The sequence below is a fragment of the Micropterus salmoides genome, unplaced genomic scaffold (assembly GCF_014851395.1).
Source record: "Micropterus salmoides isolate LMB-PRFRI ecotype aquatic unplaced genomic scaffold, ASM1485139v1 Ms_hic_scaffold_7, whole genome shotgun sequence".
Taxonomy (NCBI): Eukaryota; Metazoa; Chordata; class Actinopteri; order Centrarchiformes; family Centrarchidae; genus Micropterus; species Micropterus salmoides.
The window spans coordinates 32,860,807-32,871,435 of record NW_024044459.1 but is presented as its reverse complement, the minus strand read 5'-3'; the positions used below and the strand labels follow the sequence as shown (position 1 = coordinate 32,871,435).

General features: G+C 41.5%; 1 protein-coding gene across 3 annotated transcripts; it reads left to right on the top strand.

Moving 5' to 3' along the window:
- The first annotated feature begins 2,968 nt into the window (after window positions 1–2,968).
- ggt1a (gamma-glutamyltransferase 1a) lies at window positions 2,969–9,940 on the top strand. 3 transcript variants are annotated; one of them, XM_038704242.1, is made up of 12 exons: window positions 2,969–3,141; window positions 3,253–3,383; window positions 3,473–3,562; window positions 3,984–4,176; window positions 5,468–5,628; window positions 5,712–5,861; window positions 6,289–6,425; window positions 6,689–6,876; window positions 7,018–7,145; window positions 7,436–7,548; window positions 7,641–7,754; window positions 8,742–9,940. In XM_038704242.1, the coding sequence occupies exons 1-12, from the start codon at window positions 2,969–2,971 to the stop codon at window positions 8,886–8,888; spliced, it is 1,725 nt and encodes a 574-aa protein (XP_038560170.1). In that variant the 3' UTR covers window positions 8,889–9,940. The 3 variants fall into 3 exon arrangements, with proteins under 3 accessions (XP_038560170.1, XP_038560171.1, XP_038560172.1); XM_038704243.1 differs by having other exon boundaries at window positions 2,996–3,141; window positions 3,473–3,556; XM_038704244.1 differs by lacking the exons at window positions 2,969–3,141; window positions 3,253–3,383; window positions 3,473–3,562; ... (2 more) ...; window positions 5,712–5,861; window positions 6,289–6,425 and having other exon boundaries at window positions 6,629–6,876; window positions 7,436–7,491; window positions 7,587–7,754.
- Window positions 9,941–10,629: the final 689 nt, after the last annotated feature.

The window sequence follows — 10,629 nt, the reverse complement described above, 5'->3', positions numbered from 1 at the left end:
TGGTGTGTTTCTATTTGCAGGTCCCATCATTGTGGCTTTAAGGACTTGACCTTATTTCCTGGTATGATTCAGACTTACCCTTGTTGAGTGGAGCAGGATGGTTGTTGCTCTCTAATAAATATTTCCCCTGGCTGCACTACATCCTCCCTGAATCCAGCCTGCTGCATATTTCTTTGAAGTTGTAATGATTGACTGGTGCCCTGAATTTCTTTAATCACACCCATGCTACTGATTTGGTTTGTCAGAGCTTTGACTCTCCAAGCAATGCTGATGAAATAACAATTTAGCAAAACATAACTGTCTCTCCTGCTGTGCTCATGTTGTTGTGGGTTTTATTTTACACATTGGTACTAAAAAAAAACTTGATATTTTGTCCAAGGCATATTTCGGTACCATCAATTCTAGTAAATAACTGTGAGAATAAAATGTTATTAGAGCATTCAGGAGGCAAATGAAATACATTACTGTTTTGCATTATGGGAACTGTACCACCCAGCCTCTTTGGAGCTCGACCCAAACTTTAACTCCCTTTGTTTTAACGAGAAACAGAAGCTCACAGACAATTCTCACACTTAAATCTCGTAAGAGGCAAGCATAGTAGGAAACCCCAGTGGAAATGAGGGGGAGTTTGTTGTGTAAGTAGAGCAACTGCTGACAAAACCTTATTTCCTTACGTTACGCCAACACAACAATCTCCAACTCTGACTAACATTTCCACCGTCGTCTTTCTGTAACAACTCACCTCTCGCAAGATTTCAGAGTGAGAATTGTCCTTGAGCGAGATTTTAGTTTCTTTTTAAAAAGAAAGGGTGTCCCCCTGGAGTCACTCGTAGGGATCCTTCCCATGTTGTTGACACACACCTGAGCCTGGTGGTGGCAAAAAGAAGGATGTAATCTGGATGTAATTTAGACGTTAATTTATCCTTTAAGAAATACCAACATAGGGCACTAAATTCCTGAAACGACAACAAAGGAAACAAACTGAGCATTCTCATGACAGCACACACATGCAGGAGCAGCAAAACAAATGATGCAATGAGGTTGCCTCCATAGCTTTTCTGTCACCTCTTGATTGTCAACTATCAAATAAGGGCAAACATGCCAGCAAAATACCTTAAAATGATCTGATCTGATCATAATTTATAAGCATGAGCAACCACCATTTTAATGAACCAAAAGCCAGATGTCTGGGAACCTCTGAGCTAGAATATGTGAACCCATTTGTTTTTTCTTTCACCATCCAGTCATCCACTCCAAACATACATCTATAAACATATTTGTCCATCACTGCTAAGAAAAAACAAGTTGAAATTTCTACTTATAACTGCAACACAACACAATATAGTTTGTCTGTGGGTGGAGCACCTATCATTAAAGAACTGCAGCCACCCATAAAAACACATGACATCACCTCCTTTTCCACTGTGGCCTTCACTCTGCTTTAAGTGTTTCTGCAGGCTGCGTTTCACCTGTCGTTGAGGAACAACAGCAGTGTGTGATTTGATTTGCTGCTGAGTATATAGACAGACAAGACTCCCCCCTTTATTGTGTGAAAACAATCGCAAGGAGACCTGGTGGGTAGGAGTGCATCCCTCCCAGCAAAGTCAAAATGAAACTTATAAGCCTCTAGCTGTGGGATAAAAATATGAACAAGCTCCAGCTGATATTTCATAACATAACCTCTATCCGGTGACAGTGACATGTGCACAAAGGCTGACAGAAGGCTTTTGTGATCTGCAACAAACCGATATGTAATTGTCCTCTTCCGCTATAAATCAGCTCTGTCCATTAAATAAACTCCCCCCTTTGGGGTGGCACTGAACCTGCAAGATCCAGAGCAGGATAGTAGTGATTAGATTTAGACACAATCACAGCAGCGGCAGTAGCAGCAGCAGCCCACAGGCTCCTCTGACAGTGCTTTATCAGTGAGGCCCAGCAACAGGAGTGCACGCTGGATTAGCTGTGGTACCGCAGAAGGGTATTTGCTGTTGAGAAGCTCCTGTCATCAACACTGCCAGCTTGGACCTGTGCTGCTGGGTGAAGACTCAGGCATCTCAATCGGTCTGAGGATTCCTGCAGAATAAGCCAAATAGACTGTGACACGGCTACTGAGCATGGGAACGCTGCCGGCTGAGCCAATCACACAGAGCCCCGAGTCAGGGCTGAATGCTGCCTGCATCTGTAAATGGATCACTCTCACCTTCACTTTGGCAAGCCTGCCAGATTGATATCAGAGTGAAATGTAAGGTCATAGAGGACTAAAAACACAAACTCAAGAGTTTCACTCCAAAGAAAAGACAGATCAGTCATTTGAAGAAGTGATGTCTGGCTTTAAAAAATCATCGACTTAACCACAACAAATTCAGATTTTTGTGAAGAATTGAACATGCAGAATTTCAAACCTTATGCTTCATTGCCCAAACATACAGTGGTCACAGAAGAAAGCTTCAATGACCTTTGCCCTCCCACCTAGATCGTCCTCTATGTACCGTTCTATCTCCGTGAGTCTGTCATTCTTCCTGGAACTTTTGAAAACATATACACCAATGAAGCCAGTGCTTATTATCCAGAAAGCACAGCTTATCAGCATTACAGTGTGACACCTGAGTTAAGTCACCAAAAAAACAACCCAAAGATGGTGACGCATTACGTTCCAGTATCACCAGTGACAGAGGCTGGTCATACTTGACACCTTGTCATTACACCTGACACACGCAAAGAGTCAGTTGAATAACCAACTGCCTTCTTCTGCCTTCTTTTTGTCCAATATTTTTCATCTATCTGTGCAAAAACAATACACCAAAGGTGAGTGAAATATAATGCGCTTATTTTCCACATTGTTATTCATGTAAAGGTTTGGCTACCACTCTGAAAATAATGGGCTGGATGTCTGGAGGAGACGACACTTGTTTCTGAGCTGAAGGATCCTGTCTGACTGTGAGGTGTGTCGATTTTCCCGAGCAGGAAAATGGTTGGGAAGTCCCTGATTGCTGGCCTGGTGGTCCTTCTGGTGGCTGCAGTGAGCCTGTTCCTGGGGGTGTTCATGGGCCTGGGGAAGAAAAACACGCCTCCCCCCTCGGACCACTTCTTCTCAAAGGCTGCTGTGGCTGCTGATGCTGGGAAGTGTTCAGAAGTGGGGAGGTAAAGAAGACACTGATATCCAAATGTGACATATAGTGGTATCGCATGTTCTGCTCCTGCGTGTGCTTCTGTGCGTGCCAGAGGCTACTAAGTGCATTTTTGTGTTTTCAGGGACATCCTGAAGAAAAACGGTTCAGCCGTGGATGCTTCTATCGCTGCCTTGCTATGTGTCGGCCTTTTGAACGCTCACAGCATGGGCATCGGAGGAGGGCTCTTCTTTGTCATCTATAACGCTTCCACAGGTGAGTGTGCATCATTGGCTACAACTTCTCAACAAAGTTAACTGAGCAAAAACACAATTGTCAATCTGTCCACATTTTTATCTCAACAGGGAGGGTGGAAACAATCGATGCGAGGGAGACGGCACCCATGAACGCCACTGAAGACATGTTTGGCAACAACACCAAGCTTTCTCGTACAGGTACTAGCTGCGAGCTGTTGGAGTATTTCCCAGGCACAGGGGAGAAAAAGAATCTCTCGGTGCAGATCCGACTTTATTGTGTTCTGTAAAAGCTTTGGAGCTACTGTAACATAACTCTAATGCTGTATCAGAGCTAGAGAGGGATTTAGAGGGTCTAAATATTCTCAATAGTCATAAACCTATCCATTCAGCTCCTCTCGGATGTTTCATCATCCTTAACAACCTTTCCATATCTTCCTTTGCAGCTGCTGGTGGTTGAATAAAAATAAAATATTGACTCTGTATGCGCTGTACACAGTATCTATAGATGTATCAAAGTGTTTTGGTGTCTCTTAGTATGCTGGCCCTCTAGTCAGACAATAGACAGAAAGAAAGAGCTTGTGATATTAAAAATAGAGGTGCTGCTGTTTCTACATGACAGGTGGATTGTCCATAGCCATTCCCGGGGAGATCCGCGGTTATGAGATGGCACACAAGAGGCATGGCAAGCTGCCATGGAAGGACCTGTTTGAGCCCAGCATCGCCTTGGCTCGCGATGGCTTTCCTATAGGAAAAGCTTTGGCTCATGCCATCTTCAAGAGCAAGGATTCCATTGAAGCAGACGCCAACATGTGGTGAGGATGAAGAATTAAAAGGCAGAAAATACAGGCTAAACTGAATGTCAGCAACTTCACTAACTCTCCTGCTTTTTACAATTTTACACAATTATTTGTACACTCATTTGTGCAGACAACTTAAAAGGAATAGTTTAATATTTGGGGAAATACACTTTCTTATCAAAGAGTTAGATGAGAACAGCAATACCACTCTCGTAATATGATGATACGTGATGTGAAGCTACAGATAGAAGATGGTTTTCAGTTTAGCATAAAGGTAAAGCAGTTCAACCACCTACCAGAACTTATACTAAACTAAACATCTTATGATTACTGTTGACACACTGAACTTCCTTCTTCTTTCTCTCTGTCCAATATTTTCCATCTATTTATGCAAAAACAAAACACCAAAGTCAAGTGAACATTTTATGTGCTGAAACTATTCCTTGGCTGTGAGCAGCACTTCCTGGAGTCTCGGCAGGTTGCTTACAAGATCCCAAAAAATAGTTCAGCAGTTTGGTTTCCAGTCTTTATGCTAAGCTAAGCAAACACTCTCCCGGCTATAGCTTCCATGGATGTATTACAAGAACTGGATACTGGACTTCAAGATGGCGCCCATTCACTCAAATGAAAATTGCTCAGCCAGTGCAAAAGCCAAAAAGGTTTTGCTTCCTGATTTGTTTCCACATTGTGTGACCAGCTGCACATGGAAATTTGTGCTTCTTTTTTAGACTTAACATTTACGTGATTTCACAGACATAAAAACAGCGTGATATAAAGAGTAATAATTAACCACTGTTTCAAGAGTTGGAGTTTTACAGACATCTCTTTTGTAATGGTGGTCTATGGGGGAAATGCTTTTTAGGGAGGCGGGGAACTTTTAGCTGCCACTGGAACAAACTGGCAGCAAGACTGACTGATGATGACATATCCATGTCTCTTAATCATCCATGGCAGCGTCATGTTTAATGGACAGACAGACTCTCTTTAAGAAAGCCAATAATGGTAATTCCCCAAATGTCAAACTGTTCTTTTATCTATCTATCTATCTAGATCTAGATATATATATAGTCATAGATTTGGTGCAGTCTATTTGTTCCTTTTCAGCAGGTTTATCTCAGTGTCTCTTGGTCAGTTAGCCGGGTAGAGGAGTACATTGCTGGTTGCCACAATGGCTTTTGCGACACTACTACTGGGAAGCACTAAACCCAGACATTATCAAATCTACCCATACAGTAGTGGCTTCCTTTTGCCACAGACTTTAACTGACTGGTTTTCTTCTTTTTTTCCTTTTCTTATCATCTTCCAGTGATGTGTTTTGTGATTCCGAAAGAAACATCCTGAAGGAAAATGATATTGTTAAATTTCCAAAGCTGGCTGAAACATACCAAAGAATAGCAGAAGAGGGACCTGATGTGTTTTATAACGGGTCAATGGCGCAGAGCATCGTCGAGGACATCCAGGCAGCAGGTCCTTACTCTTTGTTGTCTTTAGAGCTATAAGAATAAATAAATAAATAGTGAATCCACTTGGAACTTCTGTGCTCATTACAGGTGGCATTATCACCCTGGATGATTTATTGGAGTACCAACCTGTGCTGAACGAGAACCCTCTGAGCCTGAACGTTGGAGAATACACCATGCATGTCCCAGACGCCCCCTCCAGTGGCCCTGTGCTGGCACTCATACTCAACATAGTGGATGGTGAGCAGCCTGGCCAAGTGCTTGTGCAGCCATGCAGAAGGAAAGATGTCAGGTTTCCCCAGGTCGTCCCTGGAATGTTGCTCCGCCTGTTTTGGAAGCAGAAAACGGTGCTGCGACTCAGTCCTACATGCCAAATTTAATTCACCATCAACGCCCCATCTGTTCAGGCAGATAATCTTTAGTCATGCTTTAAATAAAAAGTGCCAGCATTCATTTCAAATGGAGGATAAGATTGAATGTGTTCATATATGAATCTGGAGGAACAAGGTCCTATATTCATATTGCTGGAAGGTTTCATGTTATTTCAATAGAGAATTTACTGTTAAATGACCTGTCACTGGCTGAAATGGGCTTTTTGCACAATGATGGAAAAGACTCATTACCTGATTAAAATGTGATACATGTTTTTCTGGTGGATATTTTGCAGGGTACAACTTCACAGACACAAGTGTCTCTACAGCAGAGAAAAAGACTCTGACGTACCATCGCATCGTAGAGGCTTTTCGCTTTGCTTATGCCAAGAGGAGCAGACTCGGGGACCCACGTTATCTTAATATTACCGATGTAAGCCTTCATGTTATTATTAACATCCTTCAGACTTTTATTTTGGAGCATTTCTAGCTTCACTTTACTCAGTATGACCCCAGAGGTGTCCTGCTAGTCACTGTGCAAGGGCAGGATGTGCATTTATTTGCCCCAAATTTAAAAACATTCTGCATTGATAGACAGGACAGGACAAGAGCTCTGCTATTGTTTACTATTTATGATTTTCATGACAAACTGTCAGGAGCGTCTTCTCTGTGACTGACTTGTTTTGCTCTCCTCAGCTCATCCAAAACATGACCTCAGACTATTTTGCTGATGGCATAAGGAGTAAAATAACAGACGACACCACCCACCCAGACAGCTACTATGAGCCAGACTACTTTGTCCCAGACAACCACGGCACGGCTCACCTGTCGGTCATAGCTGAGGATGGAAGCGCTGTGGCTGCCACCAGCACCATTAACCTATAGTAAGATGTCATGCTGTCAGAAAATATCCCTCTGAATAAAGTATGCGCCTTTCTTGAACCTGTCTGTCTGCGAGAGTTTTGCTGACTATTATCTGTGACCTTGTGTTAATCACTTATTAAAAAGCTGTTTTATTTCACCAGCTTTGGCTCCAAAGTCATGTCTCGATCGACTGGAATAATTTTCAACGATGAAATGGATGACTTCAGCTCTCCACACATAACCAATGGGTTTGGAATCCCTCCTTCACCAAACAATTTCATTCAACCAGGTGTGGCTGGACTGAATTATCACACTTGTATTATTCCGACCTGACTTTTGGACACATGTATATATGTTGATGGATAGTAGCGTTTACTTAGATTAAGCCTGATCACTTCTCTAGTGAGGATGATGCAGAGGTGATGTTTTCACCAGCCTTTCACTTGTTCCTGCATTTCTCATTGTCGGGAACTCTGATAGCATTAGTTCACAAACAGCATCCTCCTCCTCCTGCATTATAAAGAAAAAAGCTGATTATCCATTAAGCAGTCATAGCCACATTCTGTTTATTTGTTGCAGGCAAGAGGCCGCTGTCTTCCATGTGTCCTACTATCATCTTTGACAAAGAAAACAGAGTCAAAATGGTTGTAGGAGCGTCAGGGGGCACAAAAATCACCACAGCCACTGCCTTGGTAAGTCTGATTCATTCACTTGCATCTCTGTCCTGCAGGCACACAGTTATTTGAACCTTAAAGTCCTTCCTTTCTTTCTGGCTGAAAAAAAGGTCATCCTGAACTCCTTGTTTTTCAACTACGACCTAAAGAAAGCCGTGACAGAGCCGCGCGTTCACAATCAGCTCAACCCAAATATGACAGTAGTGGAGCAGGGCTTTGAAAAGGTGGGTCACACATGGAGTCTATCAGAGACTTATGATGCGTAACAACATCCAGAATATATGATATCACTAAACAGGCACTGGCGTTGCTGATTAAAAGACGCATTGGTCATTATATACTGATTTGGCTATACGTTTACTGTTTTTTACACAGCCTACATGCATGTTTTGATTGATATTCCACAATACAGTCATTTATTTTAATTCATGTCAGTATGCAAATCAGCTGGCAAAGACTTGAAATGTGGGATAATGTTAAATTCAGTTATTAGATAAACTCACAGGATGATAATGTTATTTTGAATAAAAAACACAATGTAAACAAGACTAAGCCATGCTAATACAAGGGGGTGGCAATGGCAATGGCAATGTAGATAAGCTACATGCCTTTGGTGTGAGAGAACCGAGTTTGATTCCCACTGCAGCACATCCACCAATGTGTCCCTGAGCAAGACACTTAACCCCTAGTTGATCAAGAGGCCTCTGACATAAGTTGCTTTAGGTAAAAAGCATCAGGTAAATGTAATGTCGTGGCTCTATGAAGCTGTGGTTCAGCTAACATGCTGTTTACCACGTTCACCTAGCATTTTCGCATGCTAACATTTGCTCATTAGCGCCAAACAAAGTGCATCTGGGCTGATTGGGGTTTCATGAAAGGTGAAAGGATCACCAAAGTGATAACAATTTATCATAAAGTTGGGGTATGAATGTTTGCACCACATTGCATGGCAATCCATCTAATAGCTGTTTTATAATTATTATTAATAAATATTTGAAAGTAGGCTGGCTGTCAGAAATATAGGAAAGACTAACATTAGAAAACAATAATCAGAAGTGTTAATGTTACATGATGCATAATTAATGGATGCAAAACCAAAAATAAGTTAATTTAAGAAGTCTATTAACTTTACTGGCCTCTATCAAAGACCAGTAACCTTAACCTCCTGCACAACACTTTTTGTTTTTGTGTAATGATGATACCAATGGCAGAGTGTCCTGGAGGGTCTGGTCCAGAAGAACCACGTAACACAGCTGCTGGGGACTCCAGACTCCGTGGTCCAGGCGGTGGTGCGGCAGGGAGAGCGTCTCTGTGCGGAGTCTGACCCCAGGAAAGGAGGCTATCCAGCGGGATACTGACCACGACTTAAGGCCCTTCTCTGCTGCTCCCAGTCTGGACATTCTCCTCAAAGACACTCGGACAAAGCCACAATACAAGTGCCTGCACTGAAGACTCAAAGCAGTGTTTAAGCTATGGAGATACAGCCACCACTCCTTCTCTGAGACATGGAAAATGACTCCATTCCAAAACCTCTTTTACTCAAACTCAATCATTCAGCATTACTTATTGTTTTGGCATTACTTTTGAGTTTTGAAGTAAAATCAGAGGTTGCACCAAGTTTGACTCCTGTATCATCACTACTGGATCCCGGTCAAGAAGGTGATGTTTTGGGGGAAGCCCAAAACACATCTGCTTTATATATTAAACTTATTTTATGTACGACACAGTATCCACCATATTAAAAACCACCAAGTAAGTACCAATAATTAGGCAAATGATAATATAATAACACATGTTCTTAAGTTTCATCACTATGTTTTAGGTGATAATCTGAGTGGTTGTAGGTTGTCCGTGTAGTATTTTCATTTCTTTTATTGTTTAAGGAAAAAACTATTGTGAATAATTGGACAATTTGTCTATAAGGGGGTGAGGGGGTGTTTGTCTTCATGTCAAACTGGTGAAAAACCATCAATTAAAGACTAGACCTGCGAGGTAGGTCTAGGTAGGTATACCTATTAAAAATAAAGGACACCTCAGGTCGTCTGCCTGTTTTAGCAAAATGTCTACCTACATCTTTCTCCTGATGGTAGAGTATCCTGAAATGAACATTATTTAGAGGAAACTGACCGTGTTGTTTTCTACCGTGACTCTATATTGGAGCTATTACTTATGAATTGTAAATGTTTAATATCGAGTAGAGGTTAAGTGAATGTATAGTGTATTCTGAAAAATACATTTGCAGATATATTTTTCTAAACATGCATTGTTCTTATGCCATGTTTGTTGCCATGCTTGTTATTAAACATTTTGAACAAAGATGTTATATTTTACCATATGGACCCTCTGGGTATTTCTGTGCTGTTTCTGTACTGGAATATTAGGCACAAAATCACTTTATCTTATCTTTTAAGTTGTGGCTGGTCAGATTTGGCTCAGTGTTAATACTGAACCTCATGTGTGGTAAATATATTTAATCCAGGGAATATACAGTATCAGACTGACCCAAAGCTTCAGTGCCATTACAGTTAATTAGATGTTTACTATACCTACAACCAACTATTATTTTCATTACCGATTAATTTTTTTCCCCAAGCTAAAGGTGAGACACTCAAATATAATCAAGGAAACTTTACTTTGAGTCTGCAGTGGTGATTTGAGCTAACATGCTCACAATGACTTTATACATGTGCTGATGTTTGGCAGATTTAATTTTGACCACATTCCCCATCTTAGTTTAGCACGTTAGCATGCTAACATGTGCTAATTAGCACCAAAGACAAAGTGCAACTGCGGCTGATTGTCTTCAGTTCTGCAGGTATTTGGTCACAAACCAAAAGCAATGGGGCTCTCCGATTCATTCAATTCATCCTAAGGGGAAGATACATATTTGTGCCAAATTTTACGGCAATCACCCAGTAGTTGTTGAGACATTTCAGTTTGGACCAACGTGATGGACCAAGATAGCTATTCCTAAAGCCACGTCGGTAGCATGGTTAAAAACAGAGTAGCAGCTGGCAGTTTTGCTTGATTACATCTTAAAAGATTCATCAGTTATAAAAATGTGTTGTTGGACTAATTTTGCAGACCGACTACATTATT